The sequence below is a fragment of the Labeo rohita genome, chromosome 18 (genome assembly GCF_022985175.1).
Source record: "Labeo rohita strain BAU-BD-2019 chromosome 18, IGBB_LRoh.1.0, whole genome shotgun sequence".
Lineage (NCBI taxonomy): Eukaryota > Metazoa > Chordata > Actinopteri > Cypriniformes > Cyprinidae > Labeo > Labeo rohita.
Genome location: NC_066886.1, coordinates 23559276 through 23574132, shown reverse-complemented (window position 1 = coordinate 23574132; position 14857 = coordinate 23559276). Strand labels below are relative to the sequence as shown.

At 39.3% G+C, this 14857-nt stretch overlaps 1 protein-coding gene across 2 annotated transcripts in view; it reads left to right on the top strand.

Annotated features, from left to right (window-relative positions):
* The window catches only part of gse1b (Gse1 coiled-coil protein b), a 223425-nt gene that overhangs the window by 203609 nt on the left and 4959 nt on the right, over positions 1-14857 (top strand). For both annotated transcript variants that reach the window (XM_051134586.1, XM_051134585.1), the window contains exons 6-17: positions 2896-3062; positions 3747-3944; positions 4791-4970; positions 5595-5905; positions 7025-7358; positions 7754-8364; positions 9400-9512; positions 9647-9908; positions 10180-10293; positions 10942-11325; positions 12608-12892; positions 14690-14793. In XM_051134586.1, the coding sequence (XP_050990543.1) occupies positions 2896-3062; positions 3747-3944; positions 4791-4970; positions 5595-5905; positions 7025-7358; positions 7754-8364; positions 9400-9512; positions 9647-9908; positions 10180-10293; positions 10942-11325; positions 12608-12892; positions 14690-14793 (3063 nt within the window). The remainder of the gene's footprint in view (positions 1-2895; positions 3063-3746; positions 3945-4790; positions 4971-5594; positions 5906-7024; positions 7359-7753; positions 8365-9399; positions 9513-9646; positions 9909-10179; positions 10294-10941; positions 11326-12607; positions 12893-14689; positions 14794-14857) is intronic.

The following is a 14857-nucleotide window of genomic DNA, read 5'->3' as shown; positions in this document are numbered from 1 at the left end:
GCAGTCTAACCTGAACCTTCCCAATCAACCAAAAAAAAACAATTAGTATGTTCCTGCACAACCAGAGGCCGCAGTTTTAGGACTGTATTTTTTTTGTGACAGCGCCATCTAGAGGAGACCTGATTCAAACATCAAACAAACAGTTGCAACAACTAGATCCATAGAAACTATTCATTTTTTAGCTTTCCATCTTATTTTTAACTTAAGAGCTGGCGTGAACTTAGTGTTCAAGGCGGTGTCAGCGGTCTCCGTTTAGCCTGAGCAAAAGAGTTCATTGTCCTGCTGGATGTTATAAACTGGTATTTGTATTCAAATTATCTTACATTTATTAATGTACTAATAAATACTAAACTGAATACTAATAAATATTACACACTAATTTGTAGCACAATTGTTTTACCATTTACTGCACTTTATGTGTGTCACACATCAGACTTGAAGCGCTGTGGCTAATGAACTGAAGTCTTGCAAAGATAAAGTCTTTCTTTCCAAGAAAACTGAACCAGAGTATATATATATATTTCAAGAGGGTTAACAATGTGTGTGTTTAGGGTTAGGAGTTGAGTGTATACAATTAAACAACTACATATTTCCTTAAAACATAATAATATGGAGAAATGAATAGCAAGTGCTATTAAATAGTATAAGCTGCTAATACATACATATATAATAAATAAACAAATAAATAAAATAAAAACTATATGGGTCCTAGAAATGCTGTCCTGAAACTGCAGCCTCTGGTTGTGCAGGGATACCCAAGAATTTTTTTCCTTTTTCCTTTACATAGATGTCCTGAGGTTTTGTCAGAACCTTTGTCCCCAAAACTCTGGTTAGTAAACTGACATATACACACAGAGCTTGTATGTAATGCAGTCAATAACCAGAAGAGGGAGTAACAGTTACCATTTATATATGATTATATCCTGTCTTATTTTGGATATTTGTAACCAATAGCCATAAAACATATGTCAAAGGTGAATTTAAAATCACCTGTTGAACACATCTGCATCAAGGCTGACTGATTAACACAAAGATGGGTAAATGTCAGGATGCTCTCTGGGCCGTATTTCACCCTCAAATCAGTTATTTGTGTAATCTGAGAAAAAAAATGAGTGACAATCATGCTTATACATTTTTTATCATATGACTATTTCTGTAGGTATAGGCCTACACCATTATGTGACTGATATGATCAGTGAATGAATTTAAAAGATTGTGAAATGGAGTGGCTAATAATGCTGTGTGTACATTGCACACAATATAATATAATAGTGTGTTAGGTTAGGTTAATTCAGGAATGACTATGAGTGGTTTTGCTATATTGTGAGCATAGACGCAGTTAAAAGAAGCTGTTACAATCTTATAAAAAAGGTACAAAACTGTCAATGGGGTGATTGCCTTTTAAAATGTACACTAAAGGTACTAATATGTAGTGACCGAAGTGATAGTTTACAATATAGCACAACCTCTCATAGTTTTTTGCTAAAATGAACAACTAGCAGTTTCCTAGTGAAGGAGAGAGATCGCATGGAAGACGTTCACAGCATTTGACAGCTCCAAAGATCTTGTTCAGCATGATTTATGTCAGTGTTAACTGAGAGGTGCAGAAATGTCCTTCAGACTCTGTTAATGGTGCTTTATGGATTTCAATAACCTCTGCAAGCTGCAGTTAAATGTCATTAGCCACGCCACAAACAAAGAAAAAGCAATGTGGCTAATGGCGAGGTCTTTGCCTTCTCCGACAGTCTGTTCTCCGCTCAATAAATGGATCAGGGTGGACAGTTGGACGTGCATTGCAGGTTTACCTCGCTAATCTGTGATTTTGAGTTCTTTTGTCAAACCACTTTTCCGGGTGGCTGCACATCAGATGCCTTCCTCTCCACTCGCAAAAGTTTGTGGGAGCGTTAAGAGGAAGACACAGATCAAGGGGTGCATGTGGGTGCACAGTTTGAGGATGCTTTGTTGCTAAGTGAAGCATGTTATACAACAAGAGACAAGGGAGAGGAAGTCACAACATTAGAGGTGTTTCATATTTGATGTCGCCTGCAGATAGCGGTCCTCTAAAAATGGCTTTATTGTAGCATTGACGACCTGTGAGTTCAACAATGTGGTTCCAGGTGTGAAAATCCTGTTCATTTAAGCAATAACATGTAGACCTTTAAAGATCGACATACCTTGAGTTCTAATGTAATATATGCTTGTCAATTAATTTCAACTTATTTTTTTGTGTTTATTAGCCATATTTGTAATGAGTTCCTGTCTGTCTCTCTTTTTTTAATTTAATTAATACACATTTTGAATTCTTGAACAAAACGTTTGGGAACACCTTGTGTATATCCATATCCTGTGCCTATTAGTTATAACACTTTAAAGGTTTGCTGGCAGTAGGTACCCAACTTTTCACATCTGCTATCTGTTGTGGAGAAATAAGGATCTAAAAATAAGAAAAGTGACTTTTACTATACTGGAAATCCACAGTTAGATGAGATATCAGTGTGAATTTAGGAGTGGGGACATGAGTTGACCTGGAATGGATGAACAATGAACAATTCAAAATTGTAATTTTACATGAAAAAACATGAGCACAGCACAGTTTAGAGCCAAAGAAACAGCCAATCTAGTCTACCTTCATTTACATTTACAGGTAAAAAATATGTAAACATGTTTTATTACTATTATTATTACTACTACTGCTATTATTTGTTTAATGTTGTTGTTGTTGTTGTATGGGGCTGGAACATGTGAAGTAAAAATGCTTCTAGAGCATCATCTGCAGTGGTTTGCACCACATCAAGCATGAACAAGCCTTTACACACTGTGTTGAAATTTTTAGGCACAACTGAGAAGTGCTGTACATTTTGGAGTTTGCAAAACTCTCCTCTCTTGTCTCTTTAGGCTGAGTCAGGTCCTCGTGGAGTGAGCCGGGACAGGTTAAGTTCAGAGGCTTCTTCTACCCAAGAGAAAGGGGGTCCCACTGTCCCAGCCCACCTAATTGGAAACCCTTACGCATTTGGCTTGACGCCCGCATCTGTGATGCAGGACTCGCGCTTTCAGCCCCTTAAGTGAGTATTACTGACGAACTGTGGGAAATTGACTTCACTACTAGGCCTTTCACTGAACAATCAGCCTGGATTTCACTGCATTGTGAATTCAAGAAATACATTGTTCCACTGAAAACACTGTAAATATCTGTCAGCAACCTGCACTGTGAACCCAGTCACTCGGAAACACAGCATGTCAGACTGTTGTAGCCTACTTATTTAATTAAATCTGTGATTTGATGATGAGCACATTAAGCCATATCGCTGATTGGATTTTAGAGATGTTTTATGTTAAAATGGTTGAAATATTTTTTTGTTTATTATGAAACTGTGGTGGGGCAGATTAGATGCAGGCTACCACAGTTTTGATAAAAAATTGGAAACGCTGGTTAGAAAAGTGTTCATTATAAGCTCAGGTCCATTAAATAATTTTAAACAGATTTTATTGTTTTACAAAAGGTTTGAAATTAATATTATCTAAATAAATGATTTATAAGTATTTTGCATTGTCAGTCTATGTTAATGAATTTTACCAAATGGAAACTTATTGTAAAGTGTTACCTTTCTGCTTTGCTACAATTTTGTTCATATAAAATTTTTAAGGTGTGTGGAGAGGCCCTAAAACCTTCAGGCACAACTCGTGACATCCTCTTTTTTTTTATTGGCTATATTGCTTTACATTCTCTTCCTCTATTTCACTGACAGCCTGCCTCGTCAGATGCCCCATGCCGTGCCCACGGCCAGTGTTCCTGAGGAATATCTGAGGGGGTTTCGTCCCTACGCCACAGCCGAGGAGCTCCGCATGCCCTCTTTACCCCTGGGGCTTGATCCCGCCACTGCAGCAGCTGCTGCAGCCTACTACCACCCTGGATATCTGCCCCACCCCTCTTTCTCACACTACAGGTATACAAACATGCAGTGACGCAATGATTAGCTGGGATTTGCTGTCAACTAAAGCTAATGAAGTGATGATTCTAACCTTATTTACTCACTCTCAGGTTGTTTCCAATCTGTGTGACTGTCTTTGTCCATGGAACACAAAAAAAGACGTTAAACAGAGCATTCACACTGTTTATTTGAATGCATAAATAGGAATGGCGATTTATACTGTTCTGCTCCAAAAAGCACCATTATATTACTCCATATATCACTATAGTCCTAGTTGTTATTCACTGATAATTTGAGCATAAATGGGGATAGTATTCTGTTTTAGCATGTAGACATGTAGTTCTTATAGCAGTGACATGGACAATAAAGGATGATAACTGTAATTATAAAGTTTTAACAATCAGTCAATAATAATCACCTAATTCTCAGAATGAAATACACCACAATTATAAAATAACAATTGAAGAATGATAAAAATATAGACAACCAATCAGATTTCATCTGGCTTTAAAGGATTTGAGCATTTAAAGTGGCAAATGACATAACAGCATACCCTAAAAACAATGTTATTGTCCATTGGTGAGGACCCCATGGATATTTATCATATAGTCATATATCATTTATCTTTATAGTTATTGTTCTTGGTTTGAATGGGCCTTAATGTACTGCACAGAACAGCCTGAAGATGTAACATGTAATTTTTCACCATTTCTCCATAATGTCACCTTTCCCGAAACGATTCCCAGTTCAGCCACTTGTTGGCCAAACATCCCTAAACTCTTTCCTTTTAAATTATTTCAAGCAATCAACCTATGAATGGCTTATTTATAGCTACGTTTCTGCGTATTTTGACTCTCTTAGAATGGACGATCCATTCTGTCTGTCAGCATTGAGGTCGCCGTTCTATCCACTGCCTGCAGGGGGTGCTTTACCTCCTCTTCACCCATCTGCAGTACATATGCACCTGCCTGGGGTGCGTTACCCTGGAGACCTAAGCCACCCCTCACTGTCCAGCCTACAGTCAGAGCGCTTGTCAGAGAGGTATGAACGCCATGAAACTTTGATGTAAACAAATACTGAAATATGTCAATGTATTACAACTTGATAAATCGCTATACCACATTATATTGTGTCACTGTCATGTTTTGTAATGGTAATGGCCATAAAATCTTTTCAAAATTCTTTTCTCTTTACATTTTTCAGTAAAGACTGAATTAAGATATAAATCAAAATGTAGTGCTGTGGAGTCTGGTTCATTTTAATGAATGTTAAACACTGTAAAACATGAGTCATTGTGAATACAACTGTGCAGAAGTTTTCAATATCGTTTTCTTATTGTGGATATTATTTTGTGTGCAAAATAATATAATTTATGATAAATAACATTATAATTAGTAGTGCTCTGACTGCAACTAATAGTTAAAAAATATTACCAATTTTAAATATCCTTAATGCAGTTAGATGCTCTTTATTCATGGCTTGTGGTAACTTCAAAAGGATAGCTAGACTATAGTTTAAAGGACTAGTTTAAATGTATAAAAAGCTTTTTGCTGGACAAACTTTACAAGTAGCTTCACCAGCAATGACATTCATGGACAAGCAAAAACCTGTATTTGCACTGTTTCTGTAGTTGAGCTCATCTGTGTGCATGTTGTGTCTTCACAGACTCCAGATGGAGGACGAGCTGCGACAGAGAGAAAGAGAACGCGAGCGAGAGAAAGAGCGAGAACGAGAGGCTGAGCGAGAAAAAGAGCGTGAGCGAGAACGGGAGAGAGAGAAGGAGCTGGAGCGTGAGAGAGAGAGGGAGCGAGAAAGGGAAAAGGAGAGAGAGCGTGAGAGAGAGATGGAGCGACAGAAGGAGAGGTCAGCACGAGAGAAGGCTGTGGAGAGCCACTATCTGGCTGAGCTTCATGGGCTGAGAGGCCCCCCAGATGACAGAGCCAAACCTGCAGACAGAATCACTACGAACAGACCTGGTATGAACATTGATTTACATATGCCAATCCAACTGAACCACAAAAAGGGCATGAACGCTTAGCAGCTTAGTTTTTTGTTGTACTAGTTTCAACAATTTTATAAAAACAATGAAACATGTGCATGGATTAAACATTCACAGTAAGATCAAAAAGATGCACTTTAAAAAGGGATAGGGTGAACTTTTATTTCATCCTGACTTCAAGTGGATATGAATCAATCAGTCATGTCAAGTACCATTTAGTAAATGTAATTCCACTCCAAGCAACAATTATATAACAAACATGAATGTAAACGAGAAAAAATGTCCTGTTATAGCTTTTTAGCAACCTCACCACAATCTTACAGTACTATAACCTTTAATGTCAAAGGGATTGGTGGTCTTACCATTGACATTCAATATTAATACAGTTTGTGCTTGTTAGACAAAGGAAAGACAGTCAAGTTTATTTGCAAAGCCCTGGACATGACATGCGGAGTATCGTTGCCGCAACTTATTAATTTGTTCCCTCATTTTAGTTAAATTGTTGCCATGTTGTACTAATTTGTTAATTAATTTCAATTTATTAGTGAAACAGATTAATGAAATGTGGCCACAAATTAAGTCGTGGGAATCGTATCTTTGTAGGGAAACATAATTAAACTTGTTTTCTAAGTTCTTTTATTGGACTATGTATTGTTTCTTTTTTAATGCACTTTTAAAGTTTGAATCACATTAAAAGTGTAATTTGTACAATGTAAATTGTTTGCACAAATAATGACTTAAACAAAAAGTGTTAGACACAAGTGTACCTTTTTATAAACATTAAAATAATGAACAATACTGCTTCGCTAGCTAGCAGCACTGAAAAGAAGGAAACCAAAAAGTAACATTTTTTTGGAGGAAAAATACATTGAAGAGAAGACCTTTGAGTCAGACAAGTTAGCTGTTCACTGCAACAACAGATTTAACCTAAGCATTACCAGTGACAAACACATGCATGTTTCATTACCACTTTATCACAACAACCAATCAACCAGTCAACTCAGGCGTCACATTTCACTGCATTATATAATTTTTGTTTCACCTGTGCAACCCATCATTCTGTGCAGCTAAACAACATGACTATAATTTCCCCCAGATAAAACCAAAGAGCCCACCCTTACAACCCCTAAGCCCATCCAGCCTGGACTTCACCACTCTCTGAACTCCACCCATCACTCCGTGCCCAGCCTTGTCTCTGCCCACGGCATGTATCTGGGCCCTGGAGGGGCAGGACCTGCCAGTTTAACAGCGGCCACCATGCTACAGCGCACTAACGAGGAAGAGCGCTGGTTAGCTCGGCAACGAAAGCTACGGCAAGAGAAAGAGGACAGGCAGTACCAGGTTTCAGAGTTCCGTCAGCAGGTCCTGGAGCAACACCTGGATCTGGGCAGACAGGGGGAAATTGCAGACCTGCATATAGAGGGACACAGGTAAGAGCATTTTCACACTGAAGGCTGTCATACAAATATCTGCATTCCCTACACTTTAAATATATTTGTTGTTTAATGAGAAAAAATTAGCCTTCAATATACAAGAGGTCACACCTAATTTTTGCTATTACATTCAATTATTAAGATGAATTAACAGGTGACATCTAGGAAAAATAGAAATGCTGCATTATGAAAAACTAAGGTTTGGGTGGTGTTAAAGTCATAAAGTCTATAAATAACACCAAGTGAAAACTATTGGAATGGATGGGAATGGGATTAAATTGCTGAGTCCTCTTGATCAGAAGCTAGTGTTTTTGTTGGGGCATCAAATTTGCAAAACCTTGGATTGCAGAGGTCAGAGCTAACAAAGACTGGAAATGTATTTCCCCTTTTAGACCTGTACCAAACCATCATGAGCCCAGCAGCAGAGATCGTGAGAGAGACAGAGATGCCCATCCTCTCCTTGGAGCTCCGCCCCCTCTCATCTCCCCAAAACACCAGCACAAAGACCATGCTCCCCCACCACCAACCACGCTTTGGAACCCCGCATCGCTCATCGAGACCTCCACTGACTGTAGACGCACCTTGCACGAGCCCCAGAGTCTGGGTCACTACGATATCAGTCGGCTTCCCCTGCCCCCCTCCAAACATGAGCGGCATTACAACTCTGAAAAGCTGGAAGAGGGATCTCGGAAAAGGGACAGTCTGGATAAATATCCCCCCATCCAGCCAAGTGGGTTCTCTGAGTCAAACACTTTCCTAGCGGAGCTGGAAAAATCCACCCAGAGCTTCCTCAACCAGCAGAGGGCACCGCTGAGTCTGTCAGGGCCATACGGAGAGCTGAGTGCAGGCCTGAGGTCCAGCGGGTCTTTTAAGAGCCTCCAGGGGCATTCACGTCTTGTACCAGATGCCACTTTAGTGTATGATGAGTTCCTGCAGCAGCACAGACGAGCTGTCAGCAAACTGGACTTGGAGGAGAAGAGACGTAGAGAAGCCAGAGAGAAAGGTAAATAGTTAACTGTGCCAATCATCAAATGCTTAAAATGTTCACACAGCCAAGAAAAATTATCATTCCAATGATTGTTTTTGTAAAAACCGGTGCTGACATCAGAGCAGGAGAGCCAACTGCAGATATTATGCTGATGAATGATACATTTTAGCATCAGTTAAAAAGGTGTGATACATTTTCAGTAGCTGTATACTACAGAATTTTGGAATAGTGAACACTTAATTTAATTGCATGATTAGCTAATGAAAAAAATCTTAAAATGGCCATATATCTGCAGAATAAAGAAGTTCAATTCCAGAACAAAAATTTACAGATAATTTACTTCAATAGTGCTTGCGAGTTTGAACTTCCAAATTCAGCTTCAAAGGGGCTCTAAACGATCCCAGCCGAGGAAGAAGGGTCTTATCAAGTGAAACGATATGTTATTTTCTAAAAAAAAAAAAAAAAAAAAAATTTTACGATTTAATGCTCGTCTTGTCTAGCTCTGCAATGTGTATGCGTACTCTGTGCACCTCCGGTTAAAGACAGTTAGGGTGTGTCGAAAAACTCCCATCTCATTTTCTTCTCAAACTTCAAAAACGTCCGACATCGCTGCAGAAGTACCGACCCAGTGTTTACAAAGTGAACGTGCAAAGAAAATCAAACGCCCTTTACAAAAAGGTAAGACCGCGATCTGGAAGTTGGAGGAGAAAATGAGATGAGTTTTTCAACGTACCCTAACTGTCTTGAACCGGAGGATGCATTTAAACTGAATTAGTTTCCTCATAGTGGATATACTGGCCTGGGTTGTTTCACAGTTAATAAAGAAACAGATGAGATGAAACAACATAAATAAAAGTTTCTAGTGTGAGTGCCTGGGGTTGTGTACATTATTAATCACAGTGTACTTTTGAAGGCTGAGTGTTTGATGCCAAGTCAAAAGTGAAGTATACTTTAGGCTTTATTCGTACCATTTTTATCTAGTGGGTTCAGCCTACATTATTTGAAGGTTATTTCTGAGAGTTGTTGAGTGATCAGTGATATCTTTTGTAGGTTATTACTATGAGCTGGACGACTCTTATGATGAGAGTGATGAGGAAGAGGTGCGAGCTCATCTCAGGAGGGTCGCAGAACAGCCGCCACTCAAGCTAGATGATTCCACTGAGGTAAATTACCACAGTGTCAGGCATTACTACCATAGTTAATAAAATTTTTTGATCTTTGAAAATTCTATAATGACACTAATAACCTTGTCCCAGTAAAGCAGTATTTATTGAGATCAAACCCTCTCTTTTTACAGAAGGTGGAGTTTCTGCAGATGTTTGACCTGACCACTCTGGCCCGTCGGGAGGAGATGATGGAGGTGAAGAGGAGGAAGAGAAGGCGCATGCTGAGAGAGAGGAGTCCTTCCCCACCAGCTGTTCAGAGCAAACGGCCTACTCCTGTCCCCCTAATAACCCGCTTCACCCCAGAGGACATGAATAACAGCCCTGAGCTGGAGGACAAGAAACGCTTCCTCACCATCTTCAGCCTCAACCACATCACTCAGCAGCAGAGAAGAGGTATACATGCTGTTTATCATGTTCATACTAATGCTCTGTGTTTTTGTTTTGTTTTTGTTTTATCTGGACATTTTCACAGTAGAGCTCAGAGTCATGTAATACAATTTGAAGCAGGACCGGCAGGGGGTGGTAGAAGCTTAGATGTGGAACAAGTGTGAAGCAGTGTTGCTCTCACATCAGAGCTACTGGAAACTAACAAATAGAAGATGCTTTCACAAGCTTTAATTTTAATATCTTTCTGTATGTTGTTCTTTTTCTTCCTGTGTTTTAGATAATGAGAGGGTTGAGGAGTTGTTGAAGGCCATAAAACAGAAGAGCGTGACTCTAGACAGCATCAGACACAACCCTCACCCACTGTGCAGGAGCCCTGCAGCTCTGTGCTCAGGTCAGTTCACACTTCTCTGTGTTTGGCTGTGAGTGTGTTTGTGTGTGTGTGTACTTGTTTTTGCTACATTGTGGGGACCAAATGTCCCCACAAGGATAGTAAAACCTGAAATTTTTAAAATTGTGGGGACTGGCTTGAGGTCCCCATGGGTACAAAAGCTTATAAATCATACAGAATGAGATTTTTTGTGAAAGTAAAAATGCAGAACGTTTTCTGTAAGGGTTAGGTTTAGGGGTAAGGTTAGGGTAAGGGGATAGAAAATACAGTGTGGAGAGTATAAAAACCATTGCACCTATGGAGAGTCTCCACAAAGATAATAAACTAGACATGTGCGCACACACGTGTGTTTGTCCATGCAGTGACTGGTGTTGTGCGAGTACACACTGTGGAGTGTTGTCAATGTGTGAATGCAGCTGACAGCTCCAGATGTTCATCACTGTCTGTTTTCTCAGCTCATTACCATAACATGTACTGAGTGTTTCACTGTGTAGATGACCCTCAGGAGATGCACAGCATCTGTGTTACACTATCACAACTTCTCATGATACCTTCAAAATCCCTTCAGTCCACTCTGGTCCAGAGCCTATGTTTATGAAAACACCAAGCTGCACACATCAGATTATTGAATTTATTTATTTATTTTTGCAGATCTGTCATCTCAGTCTCCAGTCCAATCTGATGAGCTGCTGAATGGACGGCCCCCCAGTCCCTCCCCCTCTGTGTCTGTGCCCCAGCCCCTATCGGAACCCCCCTCCCACTCAGATCATCACAGATCCCTCTCAGATCCCTTGAGACTAAAAGACTCTTCCTTGCCTGTTGCATTACCTGAGAAATGTCGAGCCAATGACAGCATCCCAGGCAAGAGCTCTAGTCTGCTGAACAGTGTGCGACAGCCCCCGTTCACTAAAGAGAGTTCCGTTAGTGTCAACGGAAAGACCAAACCCTGGGAGAGTTTCATTGCTGAGGAGTTTGCCCAGCAGTTCCATGAATCAGTACTGCAGTCCACCCAAAAAGCCCTGCAGAAGAGTAAAGGTAATTAGCAGTTCACATTCTCTTTAAGAATCTGTTATTTCATTGCTTACATACGTAACTAACCACTAACTTAAAGTCACAGTAAAATATTAGTTATTCTGATTAGAGATTACGAGGACACATGAATTAAAAAAAAAAAATGATGTGCATGGATAAATTATTTATAAATAAGGCAGTATTCCATAATAAAATAAGAACTGTCATTTTTTTATTTCATGGTGACATTACAGTCTGTTCACACTAAGAGCAGTGTAACAGATGTGCTGTTGGTGGATTGGAACAAATCAGTCTACAGCTACATTCAGTATGTTACAAAATGTGTAATAAGGTATTATTCATGTGTTTTGAAGAGCCCACTATAACAATACTGTGCATGTTAACAACCGCAATATGGAAGACACACTTGACACTGTTTTTATACAGGCACATCATCTATAAAGCGCTCACAAAATGCAGAATTAATGCAGAATTGGTATGCCTACGCTAAAAACAACAGCAATGAAGATGTTGACTTAAATCATGACATGTTGCCATTGCACTGGATTATATTGCGATCAATGGAGGACGCCATTTGTAAATGCTGTGCATAATGATGTCGCTGTCAGCCACTTCTGAGTTCTTGCTGCTGGTGTAAATGCAATCAGGAAAGTGGCCAGAGGGGAAAATTGGTTCTCTTGGAACCATCTTGCTGGCTAGTTCCTATAAATTAGTTCCTTGAACTACACAGTGTGAAAACCCCTCATGTAGACAGTAGGCAGCAAGTCACAGCAGTCTTGCAGCTCAACTGGTATAGCAGTGCTTCTCAAACCTGTTCCTGGAAGTACACTAACAGTATACAGTAGTCAACATTTGAAGTGGATCAAAACATTTCATCAAAGTTGTCCTAAAACCAAAAACAATACCCGTTCTTGTCTTAGGACAACTCTGATTAACTTTTTTGATCCACTTCAAATGTTGACTACTGTACATTGAGGATGTCTCCCTCATTGGACACATGCGTTTCAGGTCTTGGACTTATTACTAATAAGCTAATGAGTTGAATCAGGTGTGTTTGACCAAGAAGGGTTTGAAAATGTGCATCTTTGTTGTGTCTCCAGGAACAGGGTTGGGAAACACTGTTTTAGAGAATGGTGTTAGCAATGTCAAACACATGTTTTGAATTCCCAGACAACATTTTGCATAAATTTAAATTGGGAACAGAGCATTAGGTTTCATTTTGGCATCTTGTCAGGCTCAGTGTAAAGAGCAGCTAATAGAATCAACACATCTCTTCCTCTATCAGGTGGTGCCTTGGTCATATCAGAACAGAACCACGCAGTAGATTCATCCGTACATTATAACATTCCTGAGCTCCAGAGCACACCGGGCCGGTCCAAACCCCACCCACACCCTCCTTCATTACAGCCCAACGGACAGCACTGCCCCCCACAGCCTTCTCGCCCGGAGCTCTCCACAGAGGAGTCTGAGGAAGAGGATGAGGAAGATGACACAGAGGAGGATGAGCCCTCTACATCCAAGTGGCAGGGCATTGAAGCCATCTATGAAGCTTATCAAGAGTATGCAGAAGGTAAGATGCTTGTTGTACTGTTGCATGATGGATATCGTAGTTCTTGTTAGCAGAAGAGCAGCTATGCAGAAAGGATTCTTAACTAAAATTACAGATAATGTACTCACCCCCTTGTCATCAAAAATGTTCATGTTTTTCTGTTAATTTAAACTCATCCTACATCGCTGCAAAAGTACGAACCCAGTGTTTACAAAGTGAACATGCAAAGAAGATCAAACGCCCTTTACAAAAAAAGGTAAAACAGCGATGTAGGATTATTTTGAAGTTGAAGGAGAAAATAAGATTCTTCGAATGCTTCGAGTTTTTCGACATGCGCTAACTGTCATGACCGGAAAAAAAAAACAGTTCATACAGAACTAGACAAGACGAGCGTTTGAGGTTAAAAAGTATATAAATTGTAAAAAAAATTTTTGGAAATGTAACTGATCGTTTCGCTAGGTAAGACCCTTCTTTCTCGTTTAGAGAACAACATAAATAAAAGTAGCTTATGAAGCTGCATTTTGGAAGTCCGCTATATGGAGAGCAATCCGGAAATGGTTTCCTCAAAAAAACATAATTTCTTTACAACTGAAGAAAAAAAGACATGAACATCTTGGATGAGAAGGGGGTAAGTTTATTGTCTGTAAATGTTTGTTCTGGAAGGGAACTAATCTTTTAAGGTTGGTAAGGGATGTAACAATATCAAAATCTCACGATACAATAACATCATGATATGTAGTCCACGATACAGTATTTATTGTGATATTTAGAAAAAAAGACAAAGAATTTGATAAAATGTAACATTTTATACATTTTAAAGTTAAATTATTTTATCTAATGCACTTTGAGAGTTCAAAATCAAGAGCTCCAAACCATGTTCTTAACTAAGTCAGAAAAAAGTCAGTGAATTGACTTGTACATGAACTTTAAAGGGGACTCAGCCCTCTTTTTATTTGTGATATACTGTCTCAGTGTAAATTAAATTAGAAATAATAATAATAACAACAATAAGAGTAATAGCCATATATTGTAAAAGAGTTGCACTGCAAAATAAATGAAAATGAGTATTCCATAGGTATATTATTTTTGCTTTACACTACTATAGGGAAATTACAATACTCCTTTCCGAAGTTCTACACCTGAAAGAGATATTTTGCATTTGGACTGCAGTAACGTTACCCATTTAAAATGTTAGCTGTCAGCAATCCATACTACACTTTTAAGCTTTTATTTTGACAGAAAACTCCAACTTCAGTAAAACAGGCTTACAAAAACACATCTCCATACAAATCTAGTGAAATGCTGTAATCATCTGCAACGAAAATAAAGCATAACTGGTGGCCGTTGCGTTCCCAAACACACACTAAACTCACAGTACATGCAATGAACAGGTACACTGCGTTCATTCACTGTGAACAGAGATGTTCTGAGACACGGAAAACACCAGATCACGAGCTGATCGCCTCATCAGTGTGTGCGCTTCGTTTTGAAACGCACAGCAAAAACAGACTTGATGAAGGGAGCAATCCACATTGCGCTTTTGGTTTTAGTTTGACATACTGTGTCAATGCGTAATGGCGCAAAACACAACTTTAAAGACTTTTTATGTTACAATAAGATGTTTAAATATTTTTTTTAAAAAACTACACTTTTTGCCCGGAAGACCTATCGTTTCATATCATCGCAATAATTAGCGCAATATCACGATATTGATAATATCATTACATCCCTAGTGTTGGTGTATATGATGCCTGAATGAAAGTGGAGGACCTGAGGAGTCTCACCACTCCCTATCTCTTTCTCTCTGTTTGACTCTAGAGCAAAGCGTTGAGCGACAAGTTCTCCAGAGTCAGTGCAGACGGCTGGAGGCGCATCACTATAATCTCAGTCTTACCGCTGAACAGCTCTCACACTCAATGGGGGTAAGTAACACACACACAAATGCTACCCTGATATTAAGATGCATTTTCAGTAGTCAGCCAAGTT